Source organism: Aethalodelphis obliquidens, unplaced genomic scaffold, assembly GCF_003676395.1.
Source record: "Aethalodelphis obliquidens isolate GAN/ISIS:26980383/991018 unplaced genomic scaffold, ASM367639v1 scaffold6, whole genome shotgun sequence".
Taxonomy (NCBI): domain Eukaryota; kingdom Metazoa; phylum Chordata; class Mammalia; order Artiodactyla; family Delphinidae; genus Aethalodelphis; species Aethalodelphis obliquidens.
In genome coordinates this window covers 59,576,652-59,601,961 of record NW_020837950.1, presented here as the reverse complement: position 1 = coordinate 59,601,961, position 25,310 = coordinate 59,576,652, and the positions used below count along the sequence as shown (strand labels likewise).

The following is a 25,310-nucleotide window of genomic DNA, read 5'->3' as shown; positions in this document are numbered from 1 at the left end:
TTTGAAAAGGGGTTTCATAAAACTATCTGAAGGTCGATAAATGTAGGTCACAGTTGAGGCCACAAGATTTGTTGAGGATTTAAATTAGAATAGACCAAGAAAGGAACAGCAGCATAAAGATTGAATACTACATTTAGAGAATGGGAAGAAGGGGCAGGGACTACGGGAAGAAGAGGGGGAAGGACCTAGGAGACCCAGAGGACAGCCTGCCACAGAGGTTAAAGGGAAGGTTTCAAGAAAGAACAGATTTTAGCAGCGTCAAAAATAAAGAAATTAAGGGAAATTAAAATTAAAGCATCCAGTGCTCGCTTCGGCAGCACATATACTAAAATTGGAACGATACAGAGGAGATCAGCATGGCCCCTGCGCAAGGATGACACACAAATTTGTGAAGTGTTCCATATTTTTCTAAAGAGAATCTACTGTATAGCTCAGGGAACTCAGTGCTCTGTGGTGACCTAAATGGGAAGGAAATCCAAAAAAGAAGGGGTATACGTATACATATAGCTGATTTACTTTGCTGTACAGCAGAAACTAACACAACGTTGTAAAGCAACTGTACTCAAACAAAAATTAATAAAAAAAAAATTAAGCACCCATCTGGATTTGATGATGGAGGATGACAACTTTACAGTATTTAAAAATCTCTTATAAACTTACCTATATATTGTTGCAATTATGAGCAGTTTGATTTAGATATGTTTACATATATGTATATTATAATTGAAATATTGAGTTAAATATTATACACTGTACTGGCTGAGATCTGATGCTCTGGAGTCATAGTTTTGGGCTTGAATATTTGCTCTACTACTTATTAATTGTGTGTCATTGGGCCACTACCTAACCTCTTTGAGCCAACGTTTCCTTACCTGGACAATAGGGTTGGTAATAATACCTGCCACATAGGGCTGCTCTGAGGATTAAAGGCACTCATATGTGTAAAGGACCTAGAAAAATCCTTGAGAAGCTTTAAGTGTATGACAATGCTAATTGTTACTTTTAGTCCTATTTTAATTATTTTCTTATAAAAGGAATACAAGAAGTTAAATGTATTTGATGACTAAGTTGTTTGCAAATAAATAATTTAAGTAAAAATTTGATTAGAGTTGCTATATATCCCAGGGAAAATATTTTCTGATTTCCTGTTAATATGTAGTATTGAGTCTTGACACTGAGGTATAAGTAGTGTTGGAATTGTCAACTTCAAAAATTGCTTTTTGATTTAAATATACTCACATAAAACAAATATACTTTTTTTACCATATTAAGCTATAGCAAGGTATTTATTAAAATATACAGGCTAAGAACTCTCCAGAAGATATTAGGAAGAACATAAATTTAGGGTGTTTAGACTATAAAGCTGACATGCTGGGAAATTTCAGCAGCTGAAGTTTCCATACATCTTTTCCATCACAGGTTAAATATATTTTATCTTCGTGACCAAACACATAAGGGGATGATTTCTAACAGTTGAAGGCAAAAATACTCTTTCAAAATTTACATTTAGTGGCATTTGCTATATTTGTACTGCATTCCCTAAGCTAATCTTAAAATTTAGTAACGTGAATGCCTCAAAGAACATTTTAATTTAGTAATGGAACAGCTGGGTTTAACATACTATGCACATTTATCTTGTATATTCAGGTGTACATAAAGTATCTAATATATTTATTATAATTGTATGGTTTAACAAAAACATTCAATAAGAATTTTAGACTTCTAATCTGACCACATTCTGTACCATTTGCTCAATTTCACAAGGAATTCGATTATTCTGGTAAAACAGTCCAGGGAAAAACAGCTACACTCAATTCTGACCTACTAAAATGGAATTTGGAAACTAGGGGAAAGCCAAGATACAAAAACATTTCAAGCTATTGTACAAATGGTTTGAAATTGAGAAATGTCCTGTCTGCAAAATGACTATAATAATTAATACTCCTAAACTTATGATAATTCTTCTGAACAGAAGCAAAAGCAACAGACTATGTCGATAAACCATCTTTTTCACTTTAAAAATCAGCTGATGTGGTGCATTAGTAGTTCTAGTGAATGTCTGAAAATGTGTAGCCAAGAGTAATGATTTAATTAGGTCTTTTGAAAAGGCTATTTATTTAATATTCCAAATATGCAGTATCAGCAATGCTACAAGAAACAAATATCGTATTTCAGCTGTAGCCCAGTGGAAATAATGCTGTTTAAAAATACTCCACTCTCCTGAGGAACCACAGAGACAAAAGTAAGTGGAAGGAATTCTAAAAGTAAATAGCTATAAATTGCAAATGCATTTTATGAACTTAAGTAGTATTTTCAAAAACACATATGGTACCATGGAACAAAGCTTGAGTATCCTGGCCAATTACAAGCATAATAATTCTGTTTATCGAAGGAAACAAGAGACTGACAAAGTCACATGCTTCTGAGAGATGTGTATCTTGATCCAACACATGTTTCAAAAGATATTTAAATTACGTTCAACGTGTATATGTTGCTTTCTAAAACTGATTCCTTTACCCAGGCATTACTATTCAGTGACCTACTAGTTTCTCTAACATACTAATATTTTTATGTTCAATTTAGTAATTAAGGACAAGTGTATAAACTAAAGAATATATGGACATAATTTGCTGATTACCTACATAATCTTAGCATTTTAAAGAATTCTATTAATCTTGCAAAATCAATCTACTGGATAGTTGTGTGACAATTTAATGCTGGCCACAAAGTAAAAGCAACTCCTTGCTTTCAATATTGATTCCTACTCAAAACTAGATGAAGAAAGAAAACAGAGCCATGATTTGGTTAGAGAGAAAACATTTCAAACATATATATATATATATATATATATACACATATTTTCAAATTTAACTAAGAGGTAAGGAGCTGACAATAGAGAAGAAGATAGAAGGTTTACCTAAAAGCATTAATATTAATTTATTATAAACCATTCAAAAAAGGAAACAGCCAATAATTCTGAATGCCATAGGAAGCCTAGGTATCCCTTATGCATGGCATAGAGCCAAAGAAATTGGTTTCTAAAGCCAGGATTGGAAATAGTCAGTAGTCATTAAAATGCTACTAAAAAATTTAAGAGAAAACATATCCAAGAAGGAAAACAACCTCAGGGGCTTAAAATTTTAAACATAAGAGTCCAAAAGCAGTTTTCCAAAAATGTCTTCCCTTTTTCTCTTTCTTTTTAAACATCTTTATAGGAGTATAATTGCTTTACAATGGTGTGTTAGTTTCTGCTTTATAAAATAGTGGATCAGCTCTACATATACATATATCCCCATATCTCCTCCCTCTTGCATCTCCTTGCCACCCTCCCTATCCCACCCCTCTAGGTGGTCACAAAGCACCGAGCTGATCTCCCTGTGCTATGCAGCTGCTTCCCACTAGCTATTTTACATTTGGTAGTATATATAAGTCCATGCCACTCTCTCATTTCCTCCCAGCTTACCCTTCCCCCTCCCCATGTCCTGAAGTCCATTCTCTACATCTGCATATTTATTCCTGTCCTGCCCCTAGGTTCTTCAGAACCATTTTCTTTTTTTCAGATTCTATATATATGTTAGCATACGGTATATGTTTTTTTCTTTCTGACTTACTTCACTCTGTATGACAGTCTCTAGGTCCATCCACCTAACTACAAATAACTCAATTTCGTTTCCTTTTATGGCTGAGTAATATTCCATTGTATATATGTGCCACATCTTCTTTATCCATTCATCTGTCGATGGACACTTAGGTTGCTTCCATGTCCTGGCTATTGTAAATCACACTGCAATGAACATTGTGGTACATGCCTCTTTTTGAACTATGGTTTTCTCAGGGAATATGCCCAATAGTGGCATTGCTGGGTTGTATGGTAGTTCTTTTTTTAGTTTTTTAAGGAACCTCCATACACTTCTCCATAGTGGCTGTATCAATTTACATTCCCACCAACAGTGCAAGAGGGCTCCCTTTCCTCCATACCCTCTCCAGCATTTATTGTTTGTAGATTTTTTGATGATGGCCATTCTGACTGGTGTGAGGTGATACCTCATTGTGGTTTTGATTTGCATTTCTCTAATGATTAGTGATGTTGAGCATCCTTTCATGTGTTTGTTGGCAATCTGTATATCTTCTGTGGAGAAATGTCTATTTAGGTCTTCTGCCCATTTTTGGATTGGGTTGTTCTTTTGATATTGAGCTGCATGAGGTGCTTGTAAATTTTAGAAATTAATCCTTTGTCAGTTGCTTCATTTGCAAATATTTTCTCCCATTCTGAGGTTGTCTTTTCGTCTCGTTTATGTTTCCTTTGCTGTGCAAAAGCTTTTAAGTTTTATTAGTTCCTATTTGTTTATTTTTGATTTATTTCCATTTCTCTAGGAGGTGGGTCAAAAAGGATCTTGCTGTGATTTATGTCATAGAGTGTTCTGCCTATGTTTTCCACTAAGAGTTTGATAGTGTCTGGCATTATATTTAGGTCTTTAATCCATTTTGAGTTTATTTTTGTATATGGTGTTAGGAAGTGTTCTAATTTCATTCTTTTCCATGCAGCTGTCTAGTTTTCCCAGCACCATTTATTGAAGAGGCTGTCTCTTCTCCATTGTATATTCTTGCCTCCTTTACCAAAGATAAGGTGACCATATGTGCGTGGGTTTATCTCTGGGCTTTCTATCCTGTTCCATTGATCTATATTTCTGTTTTTGTGCCAGTACCTTACTGTCTTGATTACTGTAGCTTTGTCATATAGTCTGAAGTCAGGGAGCTGGATTCCTCAGTTTTTCTTTCTCAAGATTGCTTTGGCTATTTGGGGTCTTTTGTGTTTCCATACAAATTGTGAAATATTTTGTTCTAGTTCTGTTAAAAATACCAGTGGTAGTTTGATAGGGATTGCATTGAATCTGTAGGTTGCTTTGGGTAGTATAGTCATTTTCACAATGTTGATTCTTCCAATCCAAGAACACGGTATATCTCTCCACCTGTTTGTATCATCTTTCATTTCTTTCATCAGTGTCTTATAATTTTCTTATAATCTCTGGGAGAGCTTTCACCATTTGATATTACATGGAGCCGGGAGGTCTCTGGTGGACCAATGTCCTGAACTCGGCTCTCCCACCTCAGAGACACAGTCCTGACACCCAGCCAGAGCAGCAAGACCCTGTCAGTCACACGGCTCAGAAGAAAAGGGAGAAAAAAAGAAAGAAAGAAAGAAAAAATAAAATAAAGTTATTAAAATAAAAAATAATTATTAAAAATAAAAATAATTTAAAAAAAACAAAGAAAGAAAAAGGAGAGCAACCAAACCAAAAAACAAATCCGCCAATGATAACAAGCGCTAAAAACTATACTAAAACAAACAAAAAGCAACGACAACAACAAAGAAATAGACAGAACCCTAGGACAAATGGTAAAAGCAAAGCTATACAGTCAAAATTACACAAAGAAGCATACACATACACACAAAAAGAGAAAAGGGAAAAATATATATATATCGTTGCTCCCAAAGTCCACCTCCTCAATTTGGGATGATTCGTTGTCTATTCAGGTATTCCACAGATGCAGGGTACGTCAAGTTGACTGTGGAGATTTACTCCGCTGCTCCTGAGCTGCTGAGAGGGATTTCCCTTTCTCTTCTTTGTTTGCACAGGTCCCAGGGTTCAGCTTTGGATTTGGCCCCGCCTCTGCGTGTAGGTCGCCTGAAGGCATCTCTTCCCACCCAGACAGGACCAGGTTAAAGGAGCTGCTGACTGTGGGGGCTCTGGCTCACTCAGGCCGTGGGGAGGGAGGGGTACGGATGTGGGGCGAGCCTGCGGCGGCAGAAGCCAGCATGACGTTGCACCAGCCTGAGGTGTGCCGTGCGTTCTCCCAGGGAAGTTGTCCCTGGATCCCGGGACCCTGGCAGTAGCAGGCTACACAGGCTCCCGGGAGGGGAGGTGTGGATTGTGACCTGTGCTCGCACACAGGCTTCTTGGTGGCTGCAGAAGCAGCCATAGTGTTTCATGCCTGCCTCTGGGGTCCGCGCTGGTAGCCGCAGCTCGCGCTCTTCTCTGGAGCTTGTTTACAATGGTCTCTTGCCTCTTCGGCAGCTGCAGACTTTTCCCCGGACTCCGTCCTGGCCAACTGTGCAGCACTAGCCCCCTTCAGGCTGTGTTCACGCCGCCAGACCTCTCCGGGCGCTCCGACCGAAGCCGGAGCCTCAGCTCTCAGGCCCGCCCGCCCCTCGCGTGAGCAGACAAGCCTCTCGGGCTGGTGAGTGCTGGTCGGCAACGATCCTCTGTGCGGGAATCTCTCCTCTTTGCCCTCCGCACCCCTGTGGCTGCGCTCTCCTCTGCGGCTCCGAAGCTTCCCCCCTCCGCCACCCGCAGTCTCCGCCCACGAAGGTGCTCCTAGTGTTTGGAAACCTTTCCTCCTTCACAGTTCCCTCCCACTGGTGCAGGTCCCATCCCTATTCTTTTGTCTCTGTTTATTCTTTTTTCTTTTGCCCTCTCCAGGTACGTAGGACGTTTCTTGCCTTTTGGAAAGTCTGAGGTCTTCTGCCAGCGTTCAGTAGGTGTTCTGTAGGAGTTGTTCCACATGTAGATGTATTTCTGATGTTTTTGTGGGGAGGAAGGTGATCTCCACATCTTACTCCTCCACCATCTTGAAGGTCTCCTCCCCTTCTTTTCTTTAAAGTTGCAGGTGAAACTATTTCCTCCCTTCCATCCTCTGCTGCCTTTTCCTCCTTCCACCCCACCTCTCCTTGCCCCCGCATACAGGTCCTATTACAAAATACTCAGTGGTGATTTTTATGCCTTCAGGTGCAGTCACATCCTGCACAAATTGTCAACATCCCTACCGCCCCCTGAATGGCAAACAATTCTTTCTTTTCCCTAGTTATTCCTGCTTTATAACTTTACCCGTTTCTGCCCCTGTAACTCCCCACCCTTTCTCACCTCAAATGCACTTCTTGCATAGCCTCGCTATCATCACCTTACATTTAGTAATTAAAAAAAAAAAGAAAAACTGGAACATCTCAGGATAACACCAGCATGGTTACTTACATTTTTTTAACTTAAAAAACAAAACTCAATAGAAATAAAACAAGTACACTATAAGGACTTTCCCAGCCTTCTTCAAATTTCATCATAAATATAAACACATCTCAAAAGATGAACTTGAAGACAATGCAAGTGTGTGTGGGCATACACACACACAGAAAAGTTAAAGAGAGAAAAATAAACACACAGGTAGCACTGCATTTGTATTAACCCTTCTCTGTCATATCGTGAAAAGAAAAAGTACAGGGGAAAATAAAATTATAACAGTATCAACGTAATAGTATTAAAAGGGTTGAATGTTGGCATCTCTTTCAAACAATCAGTTCTTAAGAGACTAGTGTATCCCATCGGAATATATATATATTATAATTAACATATTATTGCTTCCTGCCTTGGATAAATCACTTGAAATAAATGAGGTTTATTTGTTCTGTTTCTACAGAGAGTATAACTAACAGAGCAGTTGTTACAATTATTTGATGTATCGATTGCGTAGGTTTATAGCAATTGCATGAGCTTCTTTTCTGTTGTTGATTTTTAGTTATTTTGCTAAATAAGAGATAATGAAGTTTTATGAATTGAGCTATCCAAATATATATTATCAATGATGAGCTTTAAGGAAATGCAGTATTTACTAAATTATAGGTGATGATATTTCATATCTATCAATAATAATAGAAATATTCTGCACACAACTCTTAATAGTAGCTGGAGTTGGGAATAAACTTTTCTCTATATAAAATTGAGTAGAAGGTACTAAACTTGAAACACCAAATCTTTTTCAGTAGAAAACTACAATTACCTAAACGCCCTTGCTTTATTTTGTTTCCTTTTTCTTGGGAAAAAGAAATTTGGCAAAATGTATAAATGACTAAGTCATTATATTTCTGTACTGGCTGTTAAATATTAGTCTGCTATTGAATTATTTACCTTTTTTTTGTTGTTTTTTGTTTTGCGGTACACGGGCCTCTCACTGTTGTGGCCTCTCCCGGAGCACAGGCTCCGGACGCACAGGCTCAGCGGCCATGGCTCACGGGCCCAGCCGCTCCACGGCATGTGGGATCTTCCCGGACCGGGGCACAAACCCGTGTCCCCTGCATCGGCAGGCGGATTCTCAACCACTGCACCACCAGGGAAGCCCTTTTTTTTTTTTTTTAATTTTATTTTACTGAAGTATAGTTGATTTACAATGTTGTGTTAATTTCTGCTGCACAGCAAAGTGATTCAATTATACATATATTTATATATTCGTTTTCTTTTGTTTGATTTTGCGGTATGCGGGCCTCTCACTGTTGTGGCCTCTCCCGTTGTGGAGTACAGGCTCCAGACGCGCAGGCTCAGCAGCCATGGCTCACAGGCCCAGCCACTCTGCAGCATGTGGGATCTTCCCGGACCGGGGCTCGAACCCGCTATTTACCTTTTTAAAGTCAAATAAATAAGCCAAAAATCAAGTTTTCAGATACTTCTGGATTTTAACTTAGGGTAAGGAAATTAAATTATCTGACCTGTTTGGGGCTTAGCTTAAAGAGAAAGGGGATACTAGTGTAGGGGAACGTTATTCCTCTTTCCAAAACTCTAGAACATTCATTAAACCCTTTAGCTAGCAAGAAGGAGAAAACAAGTGATATTATTTTTTTAATGGGAAAAATGTAAATTACAAATTATATAAGCTGCCATGCCATTTGGAGCATTAGCTAAACTTAAAATATAAATACAGAAGGTAGAAATCTAGATTGTGCCCCCAAATTTCAATTTACCACTAGGAAAGAAATTTCTGTTTATTAATGGAATTGAAAACTCATTAGCTACCTAGATAATTTCCTTAAAATATATAAGGCTATAATTATATATATATATGTATAATTAAATTATATATATATATGTATATATGCAAATTAAATGAAAAGTTGCAAGGTAGCCTTAATATTTTTTTAATTTTAAATAATTTGCTTTTTTCAATTACAAGTAAAAAATAAATTCTTAGCTATATATGTTATAAGATAGCAAATGGGAGTGATACTAGAATTAAAAAATAAGATATTTCTGTAGGAATTTTTTACTATTTGAGAAATTAAAATAATTTGGCTAAGAAATCCAAAATGTAGCCAGCAATGAACTGAGTTGTTAATTGCTGATCAAAGGAAAATCATGACTAGACAGTCTTTATTTTAGCATTCCTATATCATATTTCAAGAATTACTTAATTTCTTTGGAAAAGAGCACACAACGCTTTACCTTAGTTATTAGGAAATAAATGTTGTCAACATACAATAGAAATTTGATAGATCACTGGAATACTAGGTTTCAAAAATTCAGAGAGGGTGTCTGAACTACCTCGTCAGCATCCATGGCTGTTAGTTGCATAATCTTAGAGCCATCTCCAGTGTTCTCCTCCACTGTGAGATCCAGCATGTCGGTTGGGAACACTGGTGGATTGTCATTGATATCCTGAAGTGTTATTTCTACCTACAAGGAGAGAAAGAAACAATGTATGAATATTGCATATGTCTGCAAGATACCAATTAAATTGTATACCAAGAGTCTATTCAAATAGTCCTTCCAAAAAGAATCAGAACCTTCATATATGACATCAAAAACAGAAAATACCCTAGAGAAAGTTGTGAAATATTTATAGAAAAATATAAAAGCCAAATAAAGATCATTTGACTTGTTGATCGTAACTGACTTTAAATGATCAACTTGGAGTTTATAATAGAATAGGTCCACGATCAACTGTCATTTTAATCCCCAGATTTGTGCACCAGTGAAGAATTGTTGAGACTTAGGACTGTCTTTCAACCATTAAATGTTGCCTGACACACAGATGAGGTTGTATAAAATTTCTTCCTGAAATGTTTACATATTGGCAACCAATGTCCAAAGGAAATAAAGAAGTTCACATTTTGTTTTAAGAAACACTCAGCATTTTTCCCTTTAAAGTCAACTCTCAATCTTTAGGGGAAGAAAACTACACACATCTTTTCTTTCTATTTCCACTCCTTTCAACACATCTTAATGTGACCAAAGCTAAACAATCATTCCACTCAGATGCAGCATTCATATAAATTGCAAATATTAACAGCTTTGTTTGAAAGATCCTTGTCAGAGCTATTTGTTTCCCTACCTAAGAAAAATTGTTTAGAAATAACAATTTGTGAAGTTTAAATAATAACTTCAAACCATGTGTTTTCTCTTTCCAGCTAGGTGCTAAAAGCTGAATATCTGATAAGAAAAGGGGAGACAGCTGCTAATAAAACTGAAAGCTTCCCCAGTTGGGTCACAAAATCAAGTCATGGAGAAAAATCCATCCATCCATTTAGCTCAGATATAACCAGGACATTTTTCTCCTAGGATGAAATGTCATCTTTTATAGTTACACTGTAAAAACTCCATCAGATCCAAGAGTGATGAGTATGAATATTAGAAGAGAGCAAAAGAATTCTGGTTTCTTCTTTTCCAGGAAGAGAGGAGGGCGGGCTTGGGTGGAGGGAGAAGTAATAGGTAGGATTGTCATTATTCTCTGGCAAGGAATGAGTGGGACATATAGGAAAGCTAGGCAAGTAAACGGATGAGCAATTGATAAAAAAGAAAAACCCAGAAAACAATGTACAAAATTCAGTACTAAATAATTATTATAGTTCCACCATTTAACAGGACAGTTTTGATCATAGCTAGTGGCTCAAATTAGTCTAGGAAGTGGTTAAGACAGCCTCAGTAGTTAGAAATCTGCCACTTCTTTTTTGGCTGACATCATTCTCTACACCACTTCCTTTAGAAAAGATCCACAATGGCTAAAACTGCAGTCTATAAGGAGCATTTCCAACTTCCTTGCAAGGTTGTAAACAACATGAGTTTTCGAATTAGAAAGACCGGAGTCCAGATTCTGTCTCTGCAACTTATTAACTGGGGAAACTCGAGCACTTAATTTCTCTGAGCCTCAGTCTCCTTATCTTAAAATTAGGATAATAACATTTATCTTGGAGCATTTTATGAAGACTAAACCTTGATGATGCTGGCACAATGACTAGTACAGAGAGAAGCGTTCAACAAAAAGTAGATCTTGGTTTTCAAACTACCAGGACAGAACTAGGTGTTCCTCAGAACCAGAGAGAGACTGCATATGTGACATGCATATATGAGTGTGTGTTTATGTAAGTATATGTTCATATCTGTGGGGGGAAGGAAGAACACTAAATTGAGGGTAAAGAGAATCTAGACTGGCACCAATTAAACATGACATCAAAGATACATCAGGACCTGTACCACATACTAGAAGCATGTTGGGTATAATAGAAAGATTCTTCATTATGAGTGCATGAACTGAACAAGATCCTTCTATATTTTAATAGTTATAACTAACATGCACATGGCAAACACTGTTTTAAGTTATATATATGTGTACACACATATATACATGCATCCACACACACACATATATACATATAAAATCCTCAAAAGAGCCCTATGAGGCAGGTACTATTATCTTCCATTAGAGAAATGAGTTAACCAAAGGTACATAGGTTAAGATCTAGTAAGTCAGTGTTTTCTTCACTACAATGCAAACCTGTCTTTCTCTCTCTCCACACATACCTCCCTTGCTTGTGTGTGTGTGTTCAATAAATGAATCATATCTGAAAAGTATGTCACAGCTATATAAATATATTTTTACAAATGTGCATATTATTCCTGTCTGGAATTTGGAACACTTACATATGAACTAACTAGCCATATAATCTTGGGTCAGCCTATAAGTCTTTGTCAGAATTAAAAAAAAAAATGAACTAGGTGATTCCTAGATACAGCTCTAGAAGTCTGTGATCACGTATTCTCTATGAAATTTTGGCCAACTCCATCACTTCAGGTACAGAAAAGTGTTTCCTTTTTTATTAGCAAGAATAAATTTAGTTAAATATTAATGAGTTCAAAACTAAACATTTCTGAATGTATCTAGAATCAGCCAGTTATAGGCACAGATCTAGAACATCTCATCATTGGATCTGATATATGCAAAGGTTATATTTTTGGTTAAGGATACAACAGGTCATCCATTTAATAAGCCAGACTGCTTTTTCCAAATCAGTGTCAGCTTGCCAATCAAAAAGTTGAAACTTTGTATTCTTTTCTAAAGAAAAATCTGGATATTTTCTCTAACTGTCCAGTCTCTCTTCTCCACTTCACACTTCCTCAAGTATTCCTGAAAAGCTTTCAGCATGACTCCTCTAGATTCCCTCAATTGCCTGGAGTACGAATTACCTAGGAGAGGAGATTTGAACTTATTGGCGTAAGTAGGTGTCATCCTGCAATCCCTTCACTTCTGACTCAGTGTGCCATGTTTCTACTACCAAGAATTCCAAGATCATGGACTCTGTTTACCTATGAGGTGGTCACTGATTCCAATATTTATCCATGTAATATTTTAGGATCTATCACATAAAGGGTATATGTTAGTCATTAAAAATACAGATGAGGGCTTCCCTGGTGGCGCAGTGGTTGAAAGTCTGCCTGCCGATGCAGGGGACACGGGTTCGTGCCCTGTCCGGAAAGATCCCACATGCCGCGGAGTGGCTTGGCCCGTGAGCCATGACCGCTGAGCCTGCGCGTCCGGAGCCTGTGCTCCGCAACGGGGGAGGCCACAACAGTGAGAGGCCCGCGTACCGCAAAAAAAACAAAAAAAACAAAACAAAAAAAGATGAAAATAAGACCGGCCACCGTCCCTTGCAGGGAAGAAATGAAGTTTGATCATGGAAATATGTACAAATAGAAACATTTACAACTACCTCCAGGAAATCATATTGTTGACATCTTGATTCCACGAAGTTAGTTCCCCACACCATGGATAATTCTTTGAACTGCCCTGCATCTTGTCCTTGGCAGTTATCATCTCTCTTGATAAGTCCAGATCCTAACATGCACTTGGCTCACTCTCTTGGATCTACCACCAACCTGAGAGTCTTTTTCCATTACTACCCCCTCTTTGGACTAAGATTTGGTATGATTTGTTTTGAAATATTATCATATAAAACACAGGAGTCAAACATTAAAAGTTTAGAGAAGATATCTGGAAATAAGAATTAAGACATTATAATTTTTAAAGAGTCCTTTCTTTCTGTACAAATTAGATAACTTTAAATAATACAGATAATGGCTATTAGTGGTTTATTTTAAAATTCTGAGATTTAAAAACTAAGATATAATTCCTAAACTAAAAAAAGTATATGTTGGTAAATACATTCCATTCTTTTAAAAGACACACCAAAAACTACAGCATAGGGCTTCCCTGGTGGCGCAGTGGTTGGGGGTCCGCCTGCCGATGCAGGGGACACGGGTTCATGCCCCGGTCCGGGAGGATCCCACGTGCCGCGGAGCGGCTGGGCCCCTTAGCCATGGCCGCTGGGCCTGCGCGTCTGGAGCCTGCTGCTCCGCAGCTGGGGAGGCCGCGGCAGTGAGAGGCCCGCGTACCGCAAAAAAAAAAAAAAAAAAACTACAGGAGAGCTAAGCTTTTAGTGCCAGCATTGCCCCTTTAGTGTTTTACATCTGTTTTTATATTTGTTTGGATCTGAAATAAGCAAAATAATTGCATTTAAATATTATTTTGTAAAAACTATCATATTTAAAAATAATTTTTTTATTTTTTAGGCCAAGCTGTGAACATGTGGGGTCTTAGTTCCCCGACCAGGGATCAAACCCATGACCTCTGCATTGGAAGCACAGAGTCTTAACCACTGGACCACCAGGGAAGTCTGAAAAATATCACATTTTGAACTCAGAAGCTTCCCTTCACAAGTGGCTGTATTTTAAATGAAAACAAAACAAATACAAACTGCCAGTAGCTTCCATCACTTAAGTCTGGGGACATTTTAAGGTATCAATTCTGTAAGTTGGTGAAAATTGACCCTCAAAGATGAAAGAAACATTACACCATTAAGATAAGGTACTTGCATATTTTATGCCTGCCTATCAAATGTTGACCTTTGTGCTTAGATATTTGACCCTTAAGGAACATATGTGGTTTCATCTGCTACAATTACAAAGGCAGTTGGTAGCTTTGTGGTTGACTTATTCATAGCAAAAACATCAGCTACAGCTAACGGCTGAACCATAGGTATTGTCTACGGCCATCACTCCATTACCATTTAGGTACCTTCAGAATGACTTTCTAAGCTGAGACACCTGATCCCTAGACAGTGAAACCTTGGTAAATGATGATATTTAAAGACAAAAATATGACCGAGATTAAGGCGCTAAGGCTAATGATCAATTCATTAAAAATTGGTTTGCCTTTTGGTAGTTTTGTAAAGGTAAAACTTAATTAAAAATATGGCTTTAAATATTGTCACCAAACTTATTTATGCTGAAGGAATAGAATCCTTGATATTCTACTTGCTGAATAGCCAAATGGATATTTAAAAACTAAAACTCTTACTGTGCAAATAGTTACCATGAAATGAGTACAATGCTTTTCTCTTTAAAAATTTTTTCCTATTATATGCAATTTATCATTTTATTCTGCACTGCATCAGGAATGATGTTATATCTTGGGGATTTACTTTTAATTTCTTAAGTCAATAAATCAGAATACAGATACATAATAAATTATTATTTTTAATAATAATATTTTTAATAATAAACTATTATTATTAGTTAGCAATAGCAATGATCAAATCATTACATATATGTAAATATAAAATATGGTATTTCACTAAATTAAGTTGATATTACAGAAGTAATACACTATATTCAAGGCTAAGGAATTGACTAAAATATCAAGGTCCATTATGAGCTCATTCTCCAGTTAATAAACTGATAATTGCATTGTGATCACTATCTCAACCACAATTAAAAACATATTCTTAAATACACAATCTCTCTGCAAACTAAATAAAGTGGTTCTTAGTGAATCAGGATGAAAAATGCCCCAAAACATATTTTTAATTCACAGTCTTCCTGCAACCTACATAACATGTTCTGGAAAACAATCTTTTTTTTTTCTTTTGAAAGACTGTAAAATTTATAATACAACAAAGGTTTAGGAATCCATTTATTTGCAAGAAGAAATATTAAAATTCTTAGAAGGAATTTAGATATCATCAAGTTCATCTCCTAATCAAAAGCAAAGCATTGAAATGTCAAGTGATTTATCTAAGAAAAACTATTGTCAGCCTCTTAACTCTAGTCCACTGATTTTTGCAGAGATCTGTGGAAAGAACCAGGCTAGGGAGCAAGCAGCATAATATGCCTTAGACCACTGTCTCTAATCTTTGCATGAAGACAGAGATCATTCAAACAAAATATGCATTTGATGTGTACAGGAAAATAATATTTGTAGAAATTAATGTTTGATTATCTACCCTACAAATACTACTTTATCCACCATCTTGCTCATTTTTAAATTCCTTTATATATATTTACATTAAGGGAAAATAATCTGTGAAGGTTTGCCTTACTGATGTCACTGGAAGACTATTAAACATTCAGCAAGAAGGTGGTGGATATACATTACAAGTAAAGAAACTATAGCTAAATTCTCTGTAGATATCAGTAAAAGTTACTGCTTTTAAAATGTCTACAAAGAAGCTATTTCTTTTTCTCAAAAGATGCAGTAATATTCATTTTCAGAAATGACTAAAGTCTAAATGGTTGGTGGGACAGACATAAAGTACATAAACTATAAAAGAGTAAAAGAAGACATATCACAGCAAATAGTGCTTGATTAGTTGCTTTTTTTAGTGCCAAACATAATTATTTACATTACTGCCTTTTTATTTTTGTGAAACTGACACTCCAAGTTTCTCAAATACTACTATTACCACATAAATTGTGACAAAGCATTGCACCAAAAATAATGCTTAGGGTTCACATGTGTTACCTCCAAAGATATTGTGATAATGCCACCAGATTGTATTTAAACACTCCTTTTTAATTAATAATTCTGCCAAAAATATTTATTTCAAGGGAAGTATTTTTTGCTCTGATTTCTTTAACACATTTATATATTATAGAAACTGGTCGTTGTGAAGGTTAACAGATCATTTATACTGCTCAAATTTGTAACTTCTAGAATTTTGAGGGCAAAAATTGTCTTGTTCATTTTTGCATTCTCACTTATCCATCTCTAGCATGTAACTTTCTCTCCAGAGATATTTGTTTTAAAAGCAAACCCAGGTTATTTTTACATTTTTATTAGAGTCACATGTTCAGCAAATTTAATAAATTAGATATGTTATTGGTATATAAGGAATGTATTCATCAAATTTGCCCTATATGACAATAATATTTAGAACCAATCCAATTCCATTGATTTCCTAGTTCTTGTGTGTCCATGATGCCATCATGCATAATTTTTATGATATGACATTATACTTGATGATAATTCAATAACCTTATACTCAGAAGAATGATTTAAAAGAGCTTCAGGAAAAACATCTTGTATATAAACATATACAATAACAACTCAGGAAATCTCCCAGTTGGGAGATTGGAATATAAGATCCTATGAAATGCCCATCACTGCTTCAGAAACAACTACACTAAACGCCACAAAAGTCATGAATAAACCTGAAAAAATAACTGAGGTCATTCAAATGTGTATTACCCTTAATAGGTCATTATGATGTCACTCCAATAACACTTTGCTAAACGATGCCCTAGTTTATACTGTGTAGGTGCTACTGAAATTCAGTGAGGATAAAGTCTAATCTTACACTCAAAACAATTTTTATTTCATCAGCGTGAAACAAAATGCTGAAATCTAGCATTTAATTTTCTGTATGGAGGTTCAAGTGAGAAGTTGAAGTTGAAAGCAAAGTAACAAAACTGAAATCCACACCAGGATCAGTACAACCATCAAGCATGAGCTGTCACTTCCTTTGACTCTGAAAAGGAAAACTCCACCTTTCCTGTCTGAGATGAGGCTGTGTGTGAAGTATGAGTCTGCCTGCAATGCAGTGAGTGGCTTTGTGCTGGGGGACATCAGGGTGGTGTGTGCAAAGAAACATTCTATGACTTGACATTAAACTTGGGAATCGAGAGCAACATTCATTAAACAAAGACATCAAGATAGAAATATCGAAACCATGGCTCAAGTAAATAATCAAATTTATATTTTAAATGTTTGGTGATAACTTCCCATTCCCTCTCTTCAAATGAAGCCAAATACTATGTGATTCACCCAATTCAGTGGGATTGACACATTTTGCATGCTATGTTGGCTTCCAATAACAAGGCTTTATTTAGTAAATTTGTGTCAAAGCCTATATATATTGAGAATACATAGCAGAAGGTCTAATTACATTTCTGCAGAAAGTTTGACATTCTATATTAGCCTTTTGGTAGAAGAACTAACCAAATAATTTCATTTGGTAGGGCATATATCTTACCCCTTTTTAAAATTTCAAGTATGAGGTTAAGTTCAGTCATTAGGAACAAGAAAATTCAACACCTACTTGTACTATCATTTATGGGTTTAAACTCCAAGTACTTCCATCTCTTAACAACAAGAATAAAGAGCTGTATTGCCATGAAGGGATGGTGCCAGGGTTTGCATATTTCCTTTAATTTTGTTCTTCATTTCTTTCCCTATTTTGGGTGACCACTGGGAATTCTGCTGCCATAAGTCTGGGTGAAGTGTTTCACTACATCCAGAACACTTCATCATGTTGCAGAGCCAAAATCTATTATGGTTTGCAAGTGACTCATACTTTAGTTATGAGAGAGCCCTAGCAAAGAACAGTTTACATCTAAAAGTTCCTAAATGTCAGGAATGTCTTGTTTGGACTGCATAGGTGTGTAAGGTCCAATCATACTCTGTGAACAATGCTTTGAGGTATTTATTTATTTATGATGTATAACCAACTTTATTCACAAGAGTCTGTGGTAGCTGTAATCATAGTGTACTGTCTCATCTTGATGGTATTTCTGAACTTTTGAAACTGAAATCTTGAAGAAAATGGGGAAAATCAAACTATGGAGAAATGACCTATGATCCCATACAATGGAAGACCAGTAGGGGTTAGATGTGACCTATTAGAGAAAGTTAATAGCACCACTACTGCACGTATACATGAACTAGAAATTCTTGAGAACACAGGTCTGTTGCAGGCCCCAACTTTACTGAAGCTTCAGGGATCATCAGAAAGGAAATCTTTGCACTTAGGTACAGTGTTTCTTCAGAATGACAAGAAAAAATAGAAAAATCATGTATTTCACAGAAATTTAGCACTAAAATATTACCTTATATACTAAACATTATTTTACTATTTGTTTTTTTTTGTTTTGTTTTTGTTTTTCTTTTGCGGTACACGGGCCTCTCCCTGTTGTGGCCTCTCCCGTGGCGGAGCACAGGCTCCGGATGTGCAGGCTCAGCGGCCATGGCTCACGGGCCCCAGCCGCTCCGCGGCATGTGGGATCTTCCCGGACCGGGGCATGAACCCGTGTCCCCTGCATCGGCAGGTGGACTCTCAACCACTGCACCACCAGGGAAGCCCATATTTTACTATGTTTTTAAAGAGAAAACACTTTAATAAGAGAAACGTGATATAATGATAATATCTGAGGAAGCAACATTTAATTTGGGAACTAGAATACTCCTCTTTTTGGAATTTTAGGCTAACAAATACTTTGTCATTTCAAACTTTATACCTGAAATTTAAATTAAGTTTTGTGTATATTTAGATATCTGTGCATTTATTTCACATAAGTTTGTACTTTTTCCTTTCCAACTATTCTGGAATAAGAGGAAAGAATGAAGCATATACATTTTAGATTCCTTTCAGCATCATTTTTAAAAGCAAAGTAAAAATGACTGTCATGAGTTTTAAAATAGAACATATTTTACATATAAGCTACATGTATGTAACTGTGACCAATTATATTTCTCAAATAAAAGCAATTGCATTAATCTCTCACCACTAAAACTCTTCTAGCAGTCAGCAGCATATGTTCCTGGGATTTCGATGCATTTCTTACCAGGAAAGAAGTATGTACGAGTCACAGGCAGGCTTGGACAGTAGCCAGAAATGACAAGAATGGCTAGAAGTGCGGACAAGACACAGTTAACTCCATTCCTGAAATAAAATGCTTTCCATAACTCACCAAATGTGTGGTGACATAATAAAAAGCTAGTTTTGTTGTGCTTTCAATATTGTTCAAATTAGAACCAAATAAGGATTTCTTTTAAGGCAAAGGCAATCATGTGTAACCACTTCAACTTTTCCTGAAATCAATACTGCATAATTTCTGCATTTTAACAGATTCTTAAGGACGCCTAAAAGTAAATGCAGAATAAAGGATCAAGTTAAAATATCTGTGGTTGCATATGAAACTTTATGGAAATTTTTATACTATTCTTCAAAACAAACACCCTGCAAAAGCATCCTGGAGTACACTTTTCAACAGTTGTTCATATGAATGTGGTAAACACACATCAAAAGGAAAATGTAGTATAAGAAAAACAAATAAAAATATTCCACCAAATTGTTCTTCACTTTTTTTTTTTGACTTAATAGATCCTGGATTTTTTTAAAAGAAAAGGCTTCTATTAAGACTGCTGAAAAATAGAAAAGCAGTTTGATTTATATTAAAGATACAAGCTGTGGTAGATTGAATTATTGATCCCAATTCTTCACCCATCCCTATAAGCAACTTCACAGTCCCTCCCACCTTTAGGTGGAGTTTCTCTCTCTGCCTCTTGACTTCGGGCTCATCCATGATACTGTTTCAGTCAATGGATATTTACAAATATGACCCAAGTACAGATTTGAAATGTATTTGCTTTCTTGTACGTCTGCCATGGTTACTAGAATACTACGTCCCTGCTAGTTCACTAGTACCAAAAGGAGGACAACAGACATTGAATAGAGGAGACATTGACACGGAGAGACTTGTAGCCTGAAGCAGACCTTTCCAGTTGAGCCCAGACTAGGTCAACCCAACTGCCTACACAAAGATGCATGAGAATAAATGTGTATTGTTGTAGGGCTTTGAGATTGTGTGGCTCTTTATTATGCAACATTATTGTGGCAATAGCTGACAGATACCTTAAGGCAAAAAAAATGGATTCATTTATTGACTATGTTAATTATTATGTTTTAAATAATGGATTACTGTTCTGTTTAAAATGAGGGGCAAAAAGAAGAAAAAAAATGTTAACGCATACTGATAGCTGTAGTATACCTTATAATATGAGGTAATTTTTAATGCTATGAACTTACTAACATCTTCCTACCCTGTATAACTTCCCATTCTTAACACACCATGCCCCTTTAGAAGGACACCGCAAAACAAGATATGATCAAGTTTTGATCAAGCTCCCCTGCCCCTCCCACAATCCAAAAATTAGAGCAAGAGGGTGGGAATACTTGACCCAAGAGGAACAAATTATGACTGGGTTGAGTCAATGAAATCGTCTTTCTTAAGAGTGAAATTTATGAAAAAAATAGGAAACACTACAAGAAAATAATAATGGCACAACTAAAATGCAGCTCCTATGAATAAGTGGCCCCACATGAGGCCTGGCTAGATTTTTCTTATGGAATTGCTACAATGCCAAAATGATCCCTCTGCCCCATTTCACCTTTGCACATTAGCTTTCACCTTTGAAGAAATTTCGATTACTCAATACCAAAGACATCATGTTTTGACTTATAGCTATTCTATCTTATTTTAGTTGGTTATTAGTTTATACTGCTTATATTTCTTTATATATATATATATATATATATATATATATATATATATATATATATTTTTTTTTTTCGGTATGCGGACCTCTCACTGTTGTGGCCTCTCCCGTTGCGGAGCACAGGCTCCGGATGCGCAGGCCCAGCGGCCATGGCTCACGGGCCCAGACACTCTGTGGCATGTGGGATCTTCCCGGACTGGGGCACGAACCCGTGTCCCCTGCATCAGCAGGCGGACTCTCAACCACTGCACCACAAGGGAAGCCTTCTTTATATATTTTAAACAACTATTTCACACTGTAAAATTAAAGTCCCATTTATAGTTTACAAAGTCCCATATATGTTTTTTTAACTTCAAAAATGTAACAATTTCTATTCATATGAAACAGCATTAGCTCATCAATATTCAGGAGTGAATATAACTTTAATCTAAAATATATCTTCTAAAAACTTTGAATTCACTGTCAAAGCATAAATTTTTTGCAATGCACTGTGCTTAATTATATTTAGAAAGCCTATTTCAATGAATTAAGAAAGACTGTTTCTCTTCTAAGCTTCAGTGGAACATGGAACATTTAGTTTCTGGCATAGGGTTTAGCGTACAGTAGGCACTTAATTTACATTTGTTCTATGATTTAAAAGCCAGTATGCTTATTGCAGTAGAACATCTTGTAGTTATATACATAGAAATGAAGGGAATGGTATTTTATATGCAAAATTAAGAGCAGAGGACACCAGCTGGGGTGAACCATCAACTGTAACAATTACATTGAGTAGCAAAAGTCCTAAGAAGGATTCCTGATGTTTATCAAAGTAAAAACTAATTTCCTAAGAATGATTCCCTGATGTTTAGCAAAGTAAAAACTAATTAATTGGAAAGAATATTTTTAAATGTGAAAAATAAAGAAATAAATAGCAAAATACATTTTCTTTAAAAAGATATTTCAGTGTGGAAGGTTGTCTTCTATTTCTCATTGTCAAAGCCAAAGTACCAAATTTTTTAGTGTGATAACAGTATCACAAGAAGATTAATACATTTTTTAAAAAGTATTTCACTTTAAAGAAATCATTGAACTGTTACAGAAGTGTACTCTCTCAAAAAGAGAACAAAATGAGCAAATTACAATAAAACATCTCTATACTTAAAGAGATTAGACTCAAGAGTGATGAAAAAGATATGCCAATCATAAATACTTACTGACTACAAGTAATCATCTCCATGAAATAACATGGTTTGATTATTTTGTCCAAATATACTCTCACTCTTTCTCAATTTATGACTCTATAACCATGAGTAGGATGACATCAATAGATGCTTTGATTTTATTTTTCAAAGGCATATTCTTTTCACTAAAACCAAAACAAAAGAAAAATGTTTCATGTAATCTTCCATTACTAATTAGTTTTTTCTGCACTCATATTTAAGTAACTTTTTAAAACCCATTTTAAAGCATTTTTTAAATCCATGGTAAGTATGCAAAAATTAAACTATATCAGAGTAGGGGATTCATGGAAACCTGGTAGTGCAGAATTGCAAGCACTTCAAGTCTGTCAAAATTAATAAGAAAAACAAAAGAAACACTGCAGTTCTCCTGTCTAGACTAATAGAATTCTCACAGTCTGCTTATGTTAATAAATGTTACAGGAAATCTATCCCTTTCCTCTAGTGATTGTATTTAGATATTAGAGCCTATGAGTGTTTTTTCAGTTAATCAGAGAATACTTTTTAATAAGAGAATAAATTAGTTTTAATAGTCTTTATTAACATTTTTATTAATACTAAAGTGTGATTAAGCATTGTCAACATGTTTTTATTGACAATTTTTAATATTCTATGTATATATATGAAAAATCATTGTGCAAATTTTCACATAAAATTCCCCTTTACCAAAAACATTTGTCCATTACACTGCATAGTCTTTCTTTGTAAAATATTTTCTAAAAAAAACCCAAAACCCTCAAATTAGACTATTGATTGTGACAAAAAGAGACCCTTGCAAGTTAATATTGTTATTTGAATGTAGTAATAGCATTTACAACAGCTAAGTTTACCTCTTTCAATTTGTGTCTTTGTAGTAGAAAACCACCTTCATCCACCTAATTTCCCTAAGAATAAACTCCATAAAAGCATAGGAAATTCAAGTTGGAAATTTCCTTCTTTAAAATATAACAAGTATGAATTAAATTCAAAATTCAGTGAAGAGAAGGATTAAGTACATGAAATTTATTCACTAGAAAATATCAAATGTATTTGTTTTGGAGCTCTACAATCTATTAGTTCACTTTTTAAAAGTTGATTTAATATGTTAACATTTTTCATTCTCTTTGACATGTTTTTAATCATGGCATTAAAATAAAATTTGTTCTCACTTTTTAAAAAAAAGTATATTCCGTGTCAAAACTAAGGCATGACAACCTTTATGCTTCCAAGTAACTGCAAACTCAAAGATATTGGAATGAGCCTGTAACCATTTTCCACACTTCATCTAATCAAGGTTTTTTCTGTTTATCCTTGTGTAGATACAGTTCTTATTCACACAGCACATCTTTTTTTTTTTTTTTGTACATCATGAGCTTTCAATAAAACCAAAGAAATTGCAAATCAAGCAATTTTCATAAACATTCTACAATAGAGAACATAATTCCCAGTTACTACATTGCCAATGAAACCACCTTTAGGAAAACTTAATTTTCTCAGTGCAGTTTACTTCCTACATTTAAAGTTTTCATAGTAGCAATTGAGAAAGTAATCTAAGTTATATTACAATGGTGAACACTGAGCATGAAATTTTTTCTCTTATTTTATTGCATAGTGTTTTGAATGTTGTTAAATTTAGAGGATTGAACTGCAATATTTGGTCAGCAGGAATAACGATAAATATTTTTTTAGTCACATGAAAAAATAAATTTGCAAAACCAAAGATTAGAAGATATGTATAAAATTCCTGGAGCCAAGAATCTGTAACACAAATATTACCTCCTTAAAAGAAGATACTTTACAATTAATAATTGTCTATTCAGGGACCTAATTTGAGATTCTCTGTGATTTTCAAATTAGTTTTATGATTCATCTGTGATAAGGAAAAAAAGTTTCTGACCCAATACCCATCTCAAGAAATAATATTAAATTACAGCTTATTTTTATATTAAAAATGACTGATGTGTCATATATTACCTTTCTAAGCAACAACTATACTTCTGTAGTTGTTTTTCATTAATTTATCCAATAAATATTTACTTAAGGCCTACTATGTGCTATTTTAAGTGGTAGATGTGTAACAATGATCAAAGCCATCTTTTCTGACCTCATCGGCCTAATGACATTCTTAAATTTATCCTTTATCTTGGGCTTTTACAATGACATTTTGCTGCAAACAGCTTAGGTTTTAAAGATTATATTCCTAAATTCATTGGTCTTTATATCCAATTCAATATATGCAACCAGAAATATATCTGTAAGTGTGGAACAGAGTAGGTATACTTTTTGTCTGGCAATGGCTATTCTCACATCTATGAATTTTTTAAAATTGTAAGTGTTTGAGGAGAGGAGTGCTCATGTCTTATGCTCTAGGTCTCAATAAGCTGTCACAACCCAGGTTTTCTGCTTGAGCAAACTGTTCATCAAAGGAAACCACAAATTATAATTCATACTCAATTGCCTACTAGAGACAATAGTTGTGTGAATAAATGAACAAGGTTTTCTCTACTTTTAATGAATATTTTTAAAACATCTAACTTCTTATTTCTATTTGCTAAGGTAATATTAAAATCAACTAAAATGTTATAATTTTGCCTTGGTTTGCAAGGCTTTGCCAACATTTTTTAATCTGTTTATTCATAATTAGAGTATATTTTAATTCTTAGAAGTTCAGTGCTCAGGAAAAGCAATTACCTATAAAAATCTAAAATTTTAAAGTTTAATTTGATTAATAACTTGTCTTTTAAAATGTGCAGGATCTATATTTCTGTTTTTGTGCCAGTACCATACTGTCTTGATTACTGTAGCCCTGTAGTATAGTCTGAAGTCAGGGAGCCTGATTCCTCCAGCTCTTTTTTCTGTTTGTTTGTTTATTTTTCCTCAAGATTGCTTTTGCTATTCGATGTCTTCTGTGTTTCCATACAAATTGTGAAATTTTTTGTTCTAGTTCTGTGAAAAATGCTGTTGGTAATTTGATAGGGATTGCATTGAATCTGTAGATTGCTTTCGGTAGAATCATTTTCACAATATTGATTCTTTCAATCCAAGAACGTAGTATATCTCTCCATCTGTTTGTGTCATCTTTGATTTCTTTCATCAGTGTCTTATAGTTTTCTGTGTACTGGTCTTTTGCCTCCTTAGGTAGGTTTATTACTAGGTATTTCATTTTTTTTATAACAATGGCAACCTAAATGCCCATCAACAGAGGAATGGATAAAGAAGATGTGGTACATATATACAATGGAATATTACTTAGGCATAAAAAGGACAAAATTGGGTCATTTGTAGAGACATGGATAGACCTAGAGACTGTCATACAGAGTGAAGTAAGTCAGAAAGAGAAAAACAAATATTGTATATTAATGCATATATGTGGAATCTGAAAAAAATTGGTATAGACAATCTTAT

The 25,310-nt window shown here is 35.3% G+C and overlaps 1 protein-coding gene and 1 non-coding gene across 2 annotated transcripts in view; one reads left to right on the top strand and one right to left on the bottom strand.

Annotated features, from left to right (window-relative positions):
* Positions 1-25,310, bottom strand: part of FAT4 (FAT atypical cadherin 4) — a 173,996-nt gene that overhangs the window by 89,904 nt on the left and 58,782 nt on the right. Inside the window, exon 2 of the mRNA XM_027103666.1 lies at positions 9,363-9,494. Within this exon, the coding sequence (XP_026959467.1) occupies positions 9,363-9,494 (132 nt within the window). The remainder of the gene's footprint in view (positions 1-9,362; positions 9,495-25,310) is intronic.
* LOC113619312 (U6 spliceosomal RNA) lies at positions 302-408 on the top strand. Its single transcript, XR_003432345.1, has one exon. It is a non-coding gene; the product is annotated as a U6 spliceosomal RNA (small nuclear RNA).